General features: G+C 40.8%; 1 protein-coding gene across 1 annotated transcript; it reads left to right on the top strand.

Moving 5' to 3' along the window:
- Positions 1-48: 48 nt before the first annotated feature.
- On the top strand, positions 49-16,932 carry LOC148653240 (acetyl-coenzyme A synthetase 2-like, mitochondrial). The gene is made up of 14 exons (XM_088647997.1): positions 49-662; positions 2,516-2,612; positions 2,830-3,029; positions 4,495-4,670; positions 5,432-5,584; positions 7,883-8,030; positions 8,423-8,560; positions 9,476-9,568; positions 11,565-11,677; positions 12,250-12,376; positions 13,020-13,147; positions 13,829-13,892; positions 14,251-14,372; positions 15,878-16,932. The coding sequence occupies exons 1-14, from the start codon at positions 338-340 to the stop codon at positions 16,052-16,054; spliced, it is 2,061 nt and encodes a 686-aa protein (XP_088504123.1). The 5' UTR covers positions 49-337; the 3' UTR covers positions 16,055-16,932.
- Positions 16,933-17,482: the final 550 nt, after the last annotated feature.

Here is a 17,482-nt window from a genome sequence, read left to right as displayed (position 1 = left end):
AACTAATCAGGGTTTAATTTTCTACCGGCCAAACGTCTCCTCCTCTTCAACTCCCTTTAAGAAGACCAAATTTTCTTCTTTCGAATGACGGATAACTGTAGAGATGGTTTTGGACATTTTTGCACTGGGGAATTTAGGGTTTCTTACAATAAAAAAGTTTTAAAACACTTACATATATGCGTTTGCATGAGTTTCCTATGTAGTTCTTGCATTTTTTAAAACGTTGTTAATCCAACTGGGAGAACAATTTCAGTAAAGTGGCGGAGTATATTCCTCCGTATTTCATAAATAGGTGCTCTAAAACTTGGCGCGTACAATTCAGAATAATACAAAAAAAATGTTTCCGTCTGCAAGATACGCGGTTTTGAAGAACACTTTATCCGGAAACTTATTTTCCGATTTTTGGAAAGGATTTCCGAAGTACTGCCTGTCAAGGAGCAAAAGTTACAATATAGCCGCTTGCATGCCTGAGGCAGCGGCGTTCACCGGAGTCGGGGATCACTCGGAATTGTACGAGTTCTCCGTCAATCAGGGGGAGCGATTTTGGGGAGCCCTGGGCAGAGAAAGGTTGTCCTGGATAACCCCTTTCCACACCGTCCAGAACTGTGACCTGCGCCAGGGAAGAATCAGGTGGTTTGAAGGAGGACAGCTTAACACATCAGGTAAGAGGGTAACACTTCGTCGTGTGAATAGGATTACGTGGCCTTTGTGCTGGTTAAGTAGGGGTTTGTGTTGTTCTCAGCAGGAAAGAGTGATCTCATGTTTTTATAAGTCTGTCTGTGATGTTAATTCCGTATTCTATCCCGAAAGGCATTAAAAGCCTCAACAAAAGAGTGTTGAAACAATTAACATTTTGTTGTGTTTTTTTGGCTTTCCGTACACATAGCATAACGTTGTAATCTTCAGGCTTCATGGCTGTGCTTCACATACCATTCATGCTATTCTGGTGGGCTGAGTGTTTTTTAAGTAAAACGAAAGTATTTTCTAGGGAATACAAACATATCTAAGAATTTCAAATCATTTTAAAAAAGGATTAAGGTAAAACAAACTTTGATCAGCATCCTGTTTTAAATAAAGGTTTACTGCTTTAATCCCAGGTGAAAGTATGAATTTACGAACAGGTTATACAAACTGCACTGAAGCCTTTTACCTGTGAAAATGTAATTCCCTATTAATTGTTAATGATTTGGATTTGATAGTTTTGTTGATCCAAGACCTGTGTGGTGTGTGTTCAGGATTCTTCTCCGTTCTGTATGTGAGTACAAGACTGGAATGTGCCTTTTTCATTCCAATTTCAGAGAAACTGTGAAATGCTGATTGGTATCACTGGGCTAGATCCTTATTGTTGTACTGCACATGTTGCAAGCTGGTCTTTCAGGTTCTGAGTCATGAGGAGCACGTTGTCCTTTGAACCCTGTGCCCGTGTCGTCACATGAGCCACAAAGACAATGTCGTCCTTCACAAGGACTACACAAAAGAGCAATAGAGAAGGAGGTGGGAATTAAAAGGAAAAACAGTGGGAGGTTCTGTGTTTCTGGAGTCAGCATTTAACTATTGCGCAGCTTTTCTGATCCTCTGCAACCTATGAGACCTTGGTTTTCTGGTTAAGAAATCCCAGAGGTGTTTTCGGATTTTGTTTAACTGTGAAGCCTCCTCTATACAGGATTGGGAAAGAACCAAGTGTTTGGAGTTGTTCTTTGATAAGATTAATTAAATAATTATGGAATCACAGTCCAAAAACTGAGGCCCTTACTGATGCCCAAGTTCGCTATCTCATGGACAGGAAGAAGTGGACATTTCTGTGCCCATAAACCGAACATTCTTTTCCTTCGAAAGTGTGGAGCTGCTGGAAGTGGGAATCATTTTTACTCCCAAGATCATGTCCTTTCCCCTTTGCCAACACATGTGCCCTGATCCTTCTCTGCAGCATTGTTTCCTCTGCACCCAGGCCTTTGCAGAGCACACACACAGCAGAGGCTTCTAATAGAGGAAGATGTTTGAATGCTCATACTCCAATACCATTGAGTCTGACACAAATATATTGCATCCTTGTTCTTCCTTTAACAAAGATATCCTTTATACTGTATATACTTTCCAACCCACAGTGGCTAGAGAAGTGCTGTTTCTCTTACACAGGGTGGTTTATTTGCTTGCTTTCATTACACTGGTTGTAATCCGCTCATTAATGAAAAGGAGGAGCCAGATGCTGATCCATAAAGGATTCTAGAAGGTGGATGTTATAATGTTGTATGAAAGTCAAAGTTTCAAGTTAAGGCATATTACCTGTTCCTCTGCAGCCTACGCATGCTGACGCAGCCGCCTTCTTGAATTCCTCTATGATGTTCGGAGGAAAACTCAAAATGAACAGAACACATTGACTTGTCAGAAAATTTTGCTGTGAACCAACCTGATCTTGTGAGGCAATGTGAGGTACTGCCTCAGAAGGGCGCCAGTGGCACTAGAGAGAACGTAACGGAGTACGCTGGTTCCATGTGCAAACTTTGTGTGTTCCCAGTGAACTGCCTGGATCGCCATGTCCACACGTGTCCCGACAGAGTGGCCCTGATCTGGGAGAAGGACGAGCCCGGGACTCAGGTCAAAATCACGTACAGGTCTGCGAGAACATCGTTGATAAACCTCTTCCAAAGTGGTGTGGATTTGTATGTCTTCACATAAGGACTAAATCAGTAATTTCACTAATAACTGTACTGTTGTAGAACTGCTAGTGTATTAAATAAATAAATTTACCCCTGATTTCTGAATTTTTTTACAGGCTGAGTGGTGATAATTACCACTGTTGTGTTTTCGGTCATATTTCTGTGCTTTCAGGCAACTGCTGGAGCTGACATGTCGCCTCGGGAACGTCCTGAAGAGGCAGGGAGTGAGGAAGGGGGACTGTGTCACTCTCTACATGCCCCCCTGCCCTGTGGCAGTGGCCGCCATGCTGGCCTGTGCCCGAGTCGGTGCTGTCCACAACGTCGTGTTCGCAGGATTCAGCTCGGAGGCGCTGGCTGACCGCATCAGGGACGGTATGCGCTGATGGCACTGCGTGATGTGACTTTTCCTTTCCAAACAATCGGAGTGACAGACCGTGCCTGGAAAAAATCGAAATTTTTAGCTGGGAGTTTGTTGTTGTTTACACAGGCAGTTCAGCTTTCTTGCACCCATTGTTCTGCATTCTGTTCAAGCACGGGAAGGATTTCTGACATCATCATCATCATAATAGTTCAGGTCTGCTTAATTGTATTCATGTTTTAGCTGCTATAATTGTATTTAGATTAACAGTTCATTTTTTGTGCCACAGATTTTCTTTCTTGCAACGTTGTGAATAAACAGACTGCTGTCGAGCCTAAGAGTTTTTGTGGGATAGCGTCTTGTTCTGGTAATGTTACAGAAGTTTTGAAGGACTGCAGTCCATGAGGAATGTGGAAGGAGTGAGCGGAAATAATTGCGCTCAGTGCTAACTTTAGCCAGGAGGGAAGTAGTAGGAGTTAAGAGTATTGTCATTTTCTTTTGCTTTTAATGCAATTCTCAGGCTCATGGAGTAGGCTGGCAACTGAATTCTCACCAGCTGATGAAGCAGCAATTACTATGTATAGTAATGTTTGGATAACAATGCAAATTAATTTGACTTACTGCACAAGAATCTATTTTTTTGCATAGTTTGATCTTGATGGCAAACCTTAAGGCTGAAATTACTGGGTAAAGTTCAAGACAGTGTGCTTGTCAGCAATTATTTGAGTAGTTTTCAGACAAGAAAGTGGAGTTATGTTCCCCCTCCTTTTGTTTTGTTTGCATTTTGGTATTTTATTCAGTGCTTCTTTGGAAATCTGCTCTGAAGGTTTAAAAAATATGGTGGAAAATGTCGGGGAGCTGTACTCAGGAATCCTTGTGCAAGAATGTCTTCCTCCCGAGTTTTTAACCCTTTATGTCCTGTCTGGCCTTGAAAGTCCCTCCAATGTCTGTGTGAACATTGAGTGTGGGCTTCTGGCCTGGTGAGACTGCAAACTCGTGTCAAAACACATGAGACTGCAGAATCAAGGTGGAAGCTAGCCAGAGCTGTGAATTGTGTCTCATTAAAAAAATTACTTTTGGCCTCATTCAAGATACACACTCTGTTTTTCCTTTTGTGTCTAAAAGGGGTTTCACCAGGCATATTTTTATTCATTAAATTTTCTTAGCAGAATCCTTATTTTCTGAATTTACCTTACACATCAGCATTAAAAGTATAGAAAACAAATAATTCTATGAATCTAATAAAGCGATGTTTGAAAACTTTGTATAAAACAACTTAATTACATCAGAATATTCAGGTTGGGAATATTGAACAGGGGCACAGTGAGAAGTAAATAACATTGTAGTTGTATACAATATAGTTGTATCTGTCAGGGAAAGCACAATGTATAACCCCTTATTTTTTTTTAACGCAAAAAAAATAAAAAACCAGAGGGTTCAAATCCTTAGTGACTCCTCCGGTTGCTGTCCTTGTTTAAGCTCAGTCCAAGCTGGTGATCACTGTGAACCAGGGCCTGCGAGGAGGCAAGACGATTGACCTGAAGAAGACAGTGGATCAGGCCATCAAGAGCTGCCCCTCAGTGCAGCGGGTCCTCGTCGCCATGAGAACAGAGAATCCGGTTGCCATGACGGACAAAGACATACCATTGGAGGAGGTACAGTAATGTTTCTCTTTTTCTAATTTACTGTAGACTTCAGGGAGGATTGTAAAGCTGACCTCATATTAAATGTAAATCACAGAGCAGTGTATCTGTCAAAAAATGTTTTCATAGTACTCTGTTTGGAGCTCTTCTATCTGTCCTCACTGTTAATGGCCTTAGTATTAGTTGGTCAATACTGCAACAGTATTCCTCCTGTTCCAAACCAAGGAGAGGCAGTCCTAGCTGTGACTAAACATTCATTGAGCTTCATGTTTCTTGTTCATTATTCTTTTTACCCTTCAAGTCTGTCCTGTACAGTAAATACCTCCTGGTTAATAATCTTTAGCTCTGAATGATGTTTAATCATTAATCCTGATAACTATGGAACATGAACGGTCTTGTGTTCAGTGAAAAAAACTTGTGACATTGCCACCCTGTTTGAAGAAGATAGTAATCCTTCCATTTGGTAGAACTCGCCACTAAAAATCAAGACTAACAACATCATGAGGAATTGCTTCTGGTGACTAATGGGTGATTAGGAAGCCTCATTGATGGATGATGCCAGCTGTACCCTATAGTCTAGTTCAGTTGTCTTCATCATGATCATCATAGTGAGGATTTATGCTCCGTGAGCTATGATCTTATGGGCACGATGTTTCTTGATCAGTCTTCTTTGAAAACCAAAGGCGAGCTCAGCTTGCCTGGAACTTGGATTGAAATGGCAAGGTTGTGGAGAAGAGTGCAAACGGTTCTAAGTGCAGTTTCTGTTTCCATAGGAGATGATGAAGGAGGACGTGACATGTGAGCCTGTTGCCATGGAGAGTGAGGACGCTCTGTTTGTGCTGTACACCTCTGGGAGCACTGGCAAGCCCAAGGGCCTGGTCCACACGCAGGCTGGCTATCTGCTCTACACATCTCTGACACACAGGGTAACTCGCCACCTCTTCCTGCCAGCAGCACACATTACCTAATACACCAGAGACGCAGCTCTGTGTCTGTCTAACTGACCTGCTGAAATAGTTTATATGTCTGCAAGAAGTAACTTGAGGCCCTCTGTCCTGCCCTGTAAGTAAGAGTGTAAGTAGTCCACCTTACTGTGTGCAGTAATCTGTCTTGTCAGACTGATAGGCTTTCTCTCTCGGTGGAAATGGCAAAAGCGTTGTGCTAATGTAGGAGTCGGGCCCTGCGGATTACGGGTTGGAAAGTAATTTAGCTGCCTTCGCGTCAAGAGTGGAGACCGCTTGCAATCCAGTAAAGGGGGAGAAAAGTGCAGCTGGCCCAGAGACAGCAGGCCAAGCTTTCCTGGATCTGAACACATGGCCAGCAAACACTTGAGAAACAAATAATGGTGTTGGTCCCACTCTACAGCAGAGCATTGAATGCCTTTTAATACCCTTTCAGGTAGGAGAATGAAATTATATCTGTACTTTTATACTGCAGAGTGGATTCTTGTATGTAACATAAAAAAATGACTGCTTTGCACAGCGATGAAATCATAATACTCAGACAGATGGAAGCCACCCACATTCATTTTAATCTCTCCACCCCCACAGATGGGCCAGCCAGTGATTGTTGCAACGCAACAAGGTCTTATTTACTTACTCCAGAGCCCTTCTTACAAAAAGGTCATAGCACTTAATTTCGCCACCAAAAAAGTGTTTTCTGTTTATTTTTGTAATTGCTGCAATCATGGGATGGAAGTTTTTCTTGCTTTGATCACTGCACTCACACATTGTATATATAGCATCTGGGAATCTAGCTTTCTTAAACAGATTTAAAGTAATGTAGAGTTTCATAAGACTTGTGCAACATGTCAGGTACCAGTCTCATTTGGTTTATGTATCTGCATTTTTCTTTTATTGGCTACAGACATAAATCAAGTATTGACATTAGAGCAGTTAGGCTTTACTTCATGGCCTAATCATGCCAGAGAAGCATGTTGAAGTTCAGCAGGTTGCATTTCTGATGTCAGACAAATAGAAAATTAGACAGATTTATAAAATTAAGCTGTATATATTACCCCCTTAAAAACAATGACAGCATTTTTAAATCTCATTTATAAAACCACCATCAGGATTAACACTGGTGATTCGACAGTCATGTTGGAAAAGGGCAAAAGCATTTTAAAAAGTGACATACACTTTCTCTGTAGTTTTCTTTTTGAACCAATGAATTTTCTGTTGTTTTGGGAAGAACAGCCAAGGACATTTTGACCACATATTCTGTATTAAAACCATATTAATTTGGCCCATCTGGATTTACTACTACTAGCCAATTAGTGTAAGGTTTACTGATAGAAAACGGTCGGCTTCAACATCATGGCTTGGTAACTTGTTCCCTACTCCCACCACCCTTTATGTGAAGAAGTACCAAAAAAGTGTCTTTCAACACCATATCAGATCCACATCTGCAGGTGAGCAAAGGGTACCTGGTTAATTCACACACACACCTCAGGGACCATCTGACAGCATAAACTAGGCAACACAACACCTAATGGAATACAAAATAAGTAATGTGTTTTTGAAAAACATAACACTTGAGACGCTTTATGAAAGGTATTCTAAGGATACTAATTGTTTCTCAGGTTATGGTTGTAAGTAATATCCTGAAATGTATCAGATGGGCAAATCTAGTTAATACCCGCCTCAATAATAGACAGAGAGTCTGTGGTGGGGAAAAACGCTCTCAGTCAAAGCAATGGAAATGCAAATCTTCTATAAACATTGACAAGAGGCTTATCCCCGAATGTAATCCCATACTTTGCTCTGGTAATTCAGTAGCCAGGAAATATAGAGTAATTCTGGAAGCACATGAACTTCTCAATACCACAAGGCTTTTTGTTTCTCTGTCCAGCTCCCGGTGAAGGTTTACAGTTTTTTGTAAGGTGAGCTGAAGCCTTTGTCTTGCATCACGATCAGAAACAAAAGTTGTTGTTTTTTTTGGGCTGGAAAAAATTGAGTTAAATAATTTGATAAAGCCCCCTCTCTCGACAAGTTGATGGGTACCTATGTCAAATATCAGAAATGAAAAATCATCCACTGAATGATTTTTATGATGTGATCAAGTAATAAAAATTAATTATTTCATGAGTAGGTTTGGTCAGATTATGAAGCCCTGATCTATTTTTCTTTTGTCATACTTGCAGAAGAAAAGCAACCTGTATCTTTGAAAGCTGCCAGCTCTCTGTCCAGCCTTCTTAATGACACTGCCATGTTTTTTTTCTGCAGTATGTGTTTAACTACCATGATGGGGATGTATTTGGCTGTGTTGCTGATATTGGCTGGATCACGGGACACAGCTATATTGTTTATGGTCCACTCTGCAATGGAGGAACTACTGTCCTGTTTGAAAGCACTCCAGTGTATCCCAATCCAGGTGAGAAGGACAGCTCTGACTCTCTTATGATCAGAATACTAGTACAAAGGAGGCATTCAGCATAACCTGTCAAATAACACAGCTCCTGTTCTCACAACATTATGAATTTTAGCTGAAAAAGCAGGAAGAGGAAATGACAGAGAGGAATAGAGCAACATTGTAACAAAACATGATTGTGCCTGTCTGCTCCATCAGTAAAGAGCCAGTTGAGTAAGGTACAGTACCTTAAACAGTGTAAACAGCTTTTATACAGAAATCTGAGTACCATGGTTAGATTTCTTAAGTAATGTATACTTAATTGAGCGTGCAGGAGAAGTTAAGGTGTTTTTTTTTTACAGTAACCCAGAGCCTTTGAAATTCCATGTTTTTGGTGGTTTTCTGTCTCCTCACAGGCAGGTATTGGGAGACCGTGGAGAGGTTAAAAATCAGTCAGTTTTATGGAGCCCCAACAGCAATTCGGCTTCTGCTGAAATATGGTGATGACTGGGTGAAAAAATACGACAGATCGTCTCTTAAAACCCTAGGCTCAGGTATGCCAGATCTTATAGGACCTTTTTAGGCAGCTCAGTTGTTGCCGATGAATCTGATGAACAAATCACTTGGTGTTACTTCTCAGATATAGACAGCAGAGAGAGGTCCACAGCCAATAATTCTAAATCCCGTAGAAATGCTGTATGAAGTACTTGTATGGTTATGCTTTCTGAAATATTTTCATAATGGCTAGTGTGTTTATAGAGTCCATTAAATACAAATTACTGGGCTATGGGTTTTAGAATATTCTTGGGTGACAGCATTACTCTTTGTCAAAATATTGATATGGGAATACCTACATGGCTTTATACAGTTCTTTTGCAAATTAGTGAGTTTTTAAATAATATTAATAACAGTGCTTCTTTTATTTTCTATGAATATGGAATATCTTGCACTATAATGTTGCAAGACTGTAGGTTAACTGCCTTCATATAGATATGGATTTAAAACTACTTTGAATTGCAGTAGTGTGGTGCTGTTCTTTATCTCATAAACTGAGTGCCGCCTTACTGTTAACATAAAGTTTTACACAACACAGTTTGTGCCTCCTGCAAAGATCTCTCACAGGACTTTTGGTTCCAGGCTATTGTTTTCTGTAAATCAATGGAATTGAATGCCTGTCTGGAGCAGATTGTACCGTTATCAGATATTTCTGTGAAGATTGAACTCTTTGCAGTGACACACATTGTGATTGAAAACAGTTGATAAAACAGTAGTTTCCTACAAATTAATTATTCTGTTGTGAGCTTCTGTCTCACCCTCCGGATAGATTTCTGTAATTTTCCTGATATCTTATATAACTGATATCTTCTCTTGCGCATTTACATCCTGTGTATTTTATTCTGCAGAAAAATGTTCAATCCTAACGGCAAAAGTGCAGATATTTGTTAACCTTTAAGCTGATTTGTTCCCAGTGGGAGAGCCAATCAATCTGGAAGCCTGGGAATGGTATTTCAGGGTTGTGGGAGATGGGAGATGTCCTGTCGTGGACACCTGGTGGCAAACAGGTAAACAGATCCAGCTTTTATCTCTGCAGCTCTCAGCGCTGAGAGGGTGGGGCCTTGAGGAAGAAACTAGCTTTGCTTAATCTGTGCCCTGTGTGCACATTTGAAATTGTTAGTTCTCCAATGAGCAAAGAAGCAGTACACAGGACTTCAGTTTAGCCACTGAAAATTGTATAACTTACTTTGTTTGAAGTCGTTCAAGTAGGTAGGTGCGTCAACATGCGTAGGCTGCAAAGTAACAAGTACAAGGTGAAGGCTCCTTGAAAAACTTTGTTTCGCTTCTTCTCTTTTAGGCATGGAATAAACCTTTACTTGTTACTTTGTTTGAGCTGTTTTTCAGCTGTAAAAAATCTGTACAGTACTACCTTTTTGCTCCGTGCTTCTGCAGTTTTAAAATGTTATTTGCACCATTTTTATTCACTTGCCAGCTCAGATACATTATTACATAACTCTGTTTAATTTCTACTGTAATACAAATACTACGGAGGATTTTTTTTTTCTTTTTGAGAAAAGTATGGCTTTGGCATTTTCTGACTGTAGCATTTCTTTTGTGTTTTTTGGGGGTTTAGTTAGCTATTCTTGCTCTGTTGGCAGTACATTTTGCGGTTTGCTTTACGGGTCCAGATCTGGATGACTGACAACAGAATTGATGGCCTTCCAAGCAGCAAGGAAAGGCTGTAATGTAGAGTTCATGCACTTTAAAACAGGCTGCAGAACAGCTTTTGACGCCAATCAGGCATTGTCTTAAAGGGAATGAGCTGTCTGCAAAGTCCTGTAAGAACTTGGCAGCTTCAGCAAGGAAATAGGTTTCTGTATCCCATTACTCTCTGTTGTTCACTGGCATGGAGAATTCACATTCCTATGCAGTGAATTCACTCCAGATGGTTTTCTGATATAAGCAGGCGCGATGTTGACCTTATGTGTGGCTTTTATACAGTAACGTAAGAAAATATTGTCACAGTTTGACGTCTGCTTCCAATCCTTCAGTTATACTCTTAAGGAATGCATGTGAAAAACTGGTTTATACAGTTCTTTTTAAGTGGTCCCTGCAGGGAGAGCTGTAGCTGTGCCTTTCATGTGTAGAAACATTCACTGAGACAGATCTATCTTTCACACTTGACTGAGAGGTTAGTTCACACCTGGGCGGCACCTCACAGTCTCCCCTAAACCTCTCCAAGTGGAAATCTCTAAATATGCAAAGTATACTGATGTTTCCACGATAAAATTCAAGTCAACATTCTCGCCTTGAAATCAATGTTCATATGGGAAGTAATTGGATTTTTTTCTGGAATAGTGCAGAGGAAGAATACTTGAGAAAACTGTTCTTGAAGAGTAAAATTGTTTTTTTGTAATGTGTACAAATTACGTTAAGATTTTTTAAAACACCTTCCGACGAAAGGACGGAATATTTTTTTAAACTGAAAGTTCATATAATATCACTGTGGGACTTATATGTACTAACAGTGTTACACAGAGGAAATGTAATTACCTTCTTATACAGAGAAATGCTAATAATAAAACACAACAAAGCTTTTATCTGATTGTATAATATAATATGACCCCAACACTCCATCACAGTAATGCTTAAATAAGAGGGATAATGGTTTTAATTTTTTGCAGTTTAATAGGCTTGGCAGTTAGCTGTAAATGACATTATTAATAATTAACAGATCTATAGTACATTTATGGATGCATTCTGGTACAGTGAAAATCACAGACAAATCTACCCCCCTTCTCCCCCCCACCACACACACACAACCAGCAGACTGTTGGCACAAGAGGAGAATTTCCCTCTCGATCACAGATCATCCCTGAGCTGGAAACTCTGCAGGAAGGAGATTAAGAGTCAGAAAACTGCAAGCGCAGTGTCATCAGATAATTGATTTACAGTGTATAATTCTATTTTAATTACATTTAATTTACTTAACATAACTGTAATTAATTAATTGACATCTGCCATGATGATCCCTGACTTTTTCCTGTCCTTGCCTTCCCCAAGAGACTGGTGGGATTTGCATCGCTCCCAGACCGTCCGATCCTGAGGCCGAGATAATCCCCACCATGGCCATGCGGCCTTTTTTTGGTATTCAGCCCGTTCTGATGGACAGCAAGGTGACGAGTGATCTGCACACTCCTGGCGTAGCTCAAGAGCAGCCACACACTCATACTGGGGCTCTTGGATAAACCTAATAGAACCCCGGACTTTGCTTTGCACACATCTGTGAATTACATTATCGGTAGTTTAGGGTTAGTTTCCCACCATTGATTTATCCTGGCTGAAAATACACTGGATCTACTGTACTCCTGCACTATATACAAATATCAATAGCAAACGACTACTCCAGTCAACTTTAAATTGGATGCGCATTATTTAAGTAATCATCTGTATGAAGCAAAAGGCTTGTAGTTCCATTTGTTAAAAACACTACTTACAAAGTCAGCAGGAATGCATGCTTTCAGTACATGGGGTCTGTAAGGTCTTTCGGTAATGATATCAATGTGAATTGTTACTAGTAAGCTAATTATTTACCAAACCAGCCAAGTTGTTGATGATACAGGGGCACCAATAAGTCATACTGTGGTCGCCAGAATATTTATTGAGGACTTTTGGGTTATGGTTGTGAAAAAATGACTTGGGGAAACTGCAGTTTCAGTGGATAATGTTTTTTTTTTCTTAAAAACAGGGTAATAGGATGTCTGCTAACAACACTTCGGGAGCACTCTGCATCTCGAAACCGTGGCCTGGTATGGCCAGGTCCATTTACAACGATCACCAGAGATTCATAGAGACCTACTGCAAGCCTTACCCAGGTACAAGATAAAAACGTTCATATCGGAGAATGTTTCTTTTACAACTTTTTCAGATTTGTAGTGAAGAGCAACACAGGAGCAGTGATAGCCTGGAGCAATACTAGTGTAATAATGCTAACACTTACTGTATATGGAGCTTTTCGGTACACTCCACTCAAAGTGCTTTACAGGGGAATCCTCTCCACCACCACTGGTGTGCCGCCCCACCTGGATGATGTGACAGCAGCCTTAGTGCACCAGTACGCTCCCCACACCCCAGCTCTCAGTGGGGAGGAGAACAGAGTGGTGAAGGCAACTCATAGATGGGGATTACTAGGAGGCCATGATTGGTAGAGGCCAATGGGAAATTTGGCCAGGACACCCCTACTCTTTTAAAGAAATGCCCTGGGATTTTTAATGACCACAGAGAGTCAGGACCTCAGTATTACGTCTACAGGGTGAGCACCCCTACTGGCCCCACAAACACCACTTCCAGCAGCAGCCTTAGTTTTTCCCAGGAGGTCTCACATCTAGGTACTGGCCAGGCTCACGCCTGCTGAGCTTCAGTGGGCTGACAGTTGTGAGATGCAGGGTGATATTATAAGGGTGATATTAAAATGCTAATTATGTTGTTAAGTGAAGTCATCATTCTGCTGTTGCCCAGATCACTTTTTCACCGGCGACGGCGCGTACCGTTCAGAGGAAGGCTATTACCAAATTGTCGGTCGCCTCGATGACGTCATCAACGTCAGTGGGCACCGCCTGGGAACTGCGGAGATCGAGAATGTGGTGGTGAGTAATTGCAGCCTGACCCTCTGCTTTGTATGATTTAAAAAATGTTTCTTCTGTCCAAAAGAAGCAGAATATCTTTTTCGTCAGAGTAGCTCAAAGCATTTATCACATTTCTAAAGATTCTGAATGTTTACAACCAGGTAACAATAACTGTATACTTCAGTTCGTATTTTGTTTTTGTTCATATAGTCAGATCTTAGAAAGATCTTGGAAGCTGAGCAGGGTTAGGTCTGGTCTGTATTGGGATGGAAGACCAGGCTGTTGCTGTAAGTGGTGTTTGCGGACCAGTAGCTGGTGCTAATGACCAGAAAATTCTGTCCTGTATCCCCGTGTAGTGACCAGGGACACTGTGCTGAAGGAGGTGCTGTTCTTCAGATAAGATGTTAAACTGGTGTCCTGAGAACTTGGCACTGTTTGTAAGCGTAGGGGTTTTAACTCTGGGCTTCTACAGCCTGGACTCCATAAAGAACTTTTAATTAGATTTACAACTTCTGTCGACAGTTTTATCGCTTCTCATCATAATGTGATGTGTAGTAGGGCTGCTGACCCATAAGCATCACAGAGGTGGGTGACCTATGTGTTTAGTGCTTTGGACTCCTGGATGAAAAAAGCTACATATAGGCAAGAAATGCCATTCTCCTTCTTCAGTCTGGTAGCCTGCTGTATTTGTGTCTCTTTCAGAATCGGTGTCATGGTGTTGCAGAGTCGGCAGTTATAGGTTATCCGCATGATGTGAAAGGACAAGGTAAGAGAAAAGATTTGGTGAAACTGAAGCATCTCTGAACTTTCAGCTTTATGGAACACTTTAAAATGGAAAGATATTGTGTTTGTGGTTTTAATGAGGGAATGGATTGAACACAGTTGACAATTTAATCCTAACAGGAATTCAAATTATTAAACTGAGCTAACGATATAACCTGGATTAACATGGGTTTACACTTGCTTTGTGAAATAACTGGACTATGACACAGATGGTTTTACTTGAATGTTTAGGGCAATAATACCAAGATCGACCTAGCGAATGATAAAGGTTTATGCAATGCACATAGAAGACAAATCATCTTCTAAAGGATACAGTTCAACCACTCCTCGATGTTCTACAGGTGTCTACGCATTTGTAGTACTGAAAGAGGAAGTAGATACACCAGAGGCCCTCCTGGCCCAGCAACTGAAGGACATGGTTTCCAAGACGATTGCAAAATATGCTGCTCCTGACTACATCCAGGTAAGCAAACAGCACGCACATGTGACCATCGCGGTTCCGCGCGGGCTCATGCCCTCGCCGCTCCACCCCGCCGGTTTGTCCCACGAACCCAGGTCTCCGGCGTAATACAACAGGGAACCAGCCGAGTGAGCTAAAGGAGACCTCCCTCAGCACAGGCGGCTGAGGTCCCTGCTATGCACAGGGAGGGCGATGATGTCACCGTGCCCAAACTAGCTCTGCTACATCCACACACACGTACACACACGTACACACACGCGCCGAGTTTCCAGGGCAGAATGTCCCCTGGCTGTTTCAGCCCTGTACCTTAGCAGTTTTCTTTTAATACACTGGCTTTGTGAAGCTACCAAGATACCAGCTAAACCTTATTAAAGAATTAAGAGTTTGGGCTTTGAATCATGACTGTTTAGACGGTAATATCTGTGTTGATATTTTCTACTTCACTCTGGTATTCCTTGATGGTGTGGTATGACAACATTGGTTTTCCATTGTAACGTGGTAAACTCTGTACTCCTATTTATTATGTGGAAATTAAAACCGCGTGATGTGTGCAATAAATAATAGCTGAAGAATGCCATTCCATTTCATAAATGGTCTAATACTGCATTTTCAAGCTCTTCCCATCAATGAATACATATATGTTATTAAAAGAGATTTGTTGTAATGGATTTCTGTGCAGTAAATGTAGCAGATTAGTGCAATGGGTCATTAAGCATTAGTCCATGCCTACATATACATGTATCTGTCCCGTTGAGTGAGCAGGCAGATTAGTCTCCCAGGACTTGCTCTTGTAGATGAAGGATTAGGGAGACATGTTGAGGCAGAAAATGTATATGTATGTGACTAATTAATCCAAGAGAAGTACCTGTGTGATAATGATAAATGGTCAGTCATGATCAAGATGCATGATCCTAGCTGCTCTTATGTTTTGCTTTGTAGCGTTGTTAACAGTCGAATATTGAGGCACATAGCTGTTTTCATACATAGACAATTCATGATTAGGTGTCATTGGTCATCCCCTCTCATTCAGTCTGGAAGCATCCTTTTACTCCCTAGTGTTAAATGAGCAAACCTTTCCCAATTTAAATTTCAGTTTTTTTTAGGTATTTTTTACCATTATTATTTATTTTGTTACATTTCCACCAGATTTTAAAATCACGAGTTCCATGTTTTTTTTACAATCACCGCGACCACACACGAGGGAGATAATGAGGAAATATAGGTGAACTTCTCAGACCCTGCCCACCTTCTGGCCCCTCCTCATTTATGACATCACAGGCAGCAGCGCCGTGTGAGAGGTTCCGGATGGAGCCTTCTGTGCAATCCAGGCCCAGCAGCTGCAATGCGTGTACAAAGCACACGGGTGGGTTGTTCAAAGCAAAAACTTCTCTAAGAATGTATTGCTTGAAGCATAAAGCCTTTAAGGCAATATTGATCACATCTTTGTACTCGGAAGTGGATGATTTTGTATTTTTAGTTAAACATTTGGTTTGACTCACTTTGTTCAGGTTGTGAAACGGCTGCCCAAGACGCGTTCGGGGAAAATTATGCGCCGCATCCTGAGGAAGATTGTGGAAGGGAAGGTGGATGAACTAGGGGACCTCACTACACTGGACGACCAGAGAGTTGTAGAGGAGATTATCCAGGGGCGCAGGCTCCTCCTGGATTTAAATCAAAGCAAATAACCGTGAGGGGAAACAGTGAGTCTCCCACTCATACCAGATCGCGCATTTGACATGGTGTAACTTTAGAAGCACCATGTTCTGACCCTCTCCTGTCTAGAATCATGAAATATGTTTAAAAAAACAGGAAACGCGAAGAACGAAGAATGGATCTTTTCATATGGCCGTTCTTGAACTGGTGCCATCTATTCACAGCATAAAAGAGGAATACTGTCTAAGCCGGTACGACATCAGTACATAGAAACTTTTATGACAAGGATTCCAAAGCTATTTTTTAACTTGATTTTAAACGCAAACAAATAATCAGGAATTAATTGAAGAGCTATATATAGCACCTTTTCTGTGAAAACAGATTCAATTATTTGTAGCCACAAACCCTGGGGCATAGCATTTAATAGGTAGAGGGTTCCACTTCATGATTGCGTTCTGCTGTTAGGTATGCATTAATAACAAATTACCTCTCGCTGCAGGAGCTGAGCAATAACTGAATAGCAGCAGGGATTAGATGCTCTGGTAGCAGAGCATAAAATGTGAAATTTAAGTCCAGTGACCACAGTAATTCTTTATAGTGTAACTGAGGTGTCTACATGATATGTTTATCATCTAGACCTTAGGTTTAATATAATTTTCACGCTTTTCTAAGTGCAGCTATAGTTAGTCACTTTACCACTTGGCTGTTTTTCTTAAACTGGTCTTTGGCTTTGTAGGGTCTTGCAGTTACAATTGTTCATTTATAAGTTATACAAGTAGAACAAAATGTAAAGCATGAAGAACAAATGTAAATGAAGGTCTGTAGTATGCCATTGAATAAAATTATAAAAGAAATACAATTGTTCATATAAATACGTATTGCCAATAAATATGCAGTGTGTTTCAGAAAATTTGAGGTGGGGTTGTTTTCATTCTCAAATATATGTTATATGTTGTATATATTTTCATGTTCACACACACACTACACACTGTTATATCTTTGTATCAGCTAATTAAAGTGTATTTTCTAGGTGCCATAGGAGTGTCAAGGCACATCTGCCAATAGTTTTATTAAAAAAGATAAATCATTATATCAAGGCATCACCTTTCCTAATTGAATTTGATTCTAGATTATAAATCCATTATTATAAATCAAAATAGTGCTAAGGTACCAGGCACAACTGAATTACTTTACTGATGCAGTGAAGACTTGGTTTTGAAGCGAAATTGAAAAGTGAATATTCATTTCTGACATTTTAAATGGAGGACAGCAAGTGTTGGTGAGGTTGCCTGCAAACACTGCACATCGATACCCCTCTCTCTGTGTCGGAGAGAGACAGTGGGTTTTCTCTTGTGCTGTTGGGGAAATACTGGATATAGACAATGAAATTGGCAAATTCAGCTGTGTTTTTCAAATCATGTTCTATCCATCAAAAACGCTACAGCATCTGGGGATAATCC

Source organism: Lepisosteus platostomus, chromosome 10 (genome assembly GCF_059453375.1).
Source record: "Lepisosteus platostomus isolate fLepPlt1 chromosome 10, fLepPlt1.hap1, whole genome shotgun sequence".
Taxonomy (NCBI): Eukaryota; Metazoa; Chordata; class Actinopteri; order Semionotiformes; family Lepisosteidae; genus Lepisosteus; species Lepisosteus platostomus.
This window is presented reverse-complemented; position numbering and strand designations above follow the sequence as displayed.

What these genes read in the sequence shown, in the direction of transcription:
- LOC148653240 (XM_088647997.1), top strand. Translation starts at nt 338, where the DNA reads ATGTTTCCGTCTGCAAGATACGCGGTTTTGAAGAACACTTTATCCGGA. An exon ending in TCCAGTGTATCCCAATCCAG is followed by an intron (nt 8,031 to 8,422) that starts GTGAGAAGGACA and finishes GTCTCCTCACAG; the next exon opens with GCAGGTATTGGGAGACCGTG. An exon ending in CTACTGCAAGCCTTACCCAG is followed by an intron (nt 12,377 to 13,019) that starts GTACAAGATAAA and finishes GCTGTTGCCCAG; the next exon opens with ATCACTTTTTCACCGGCGAC.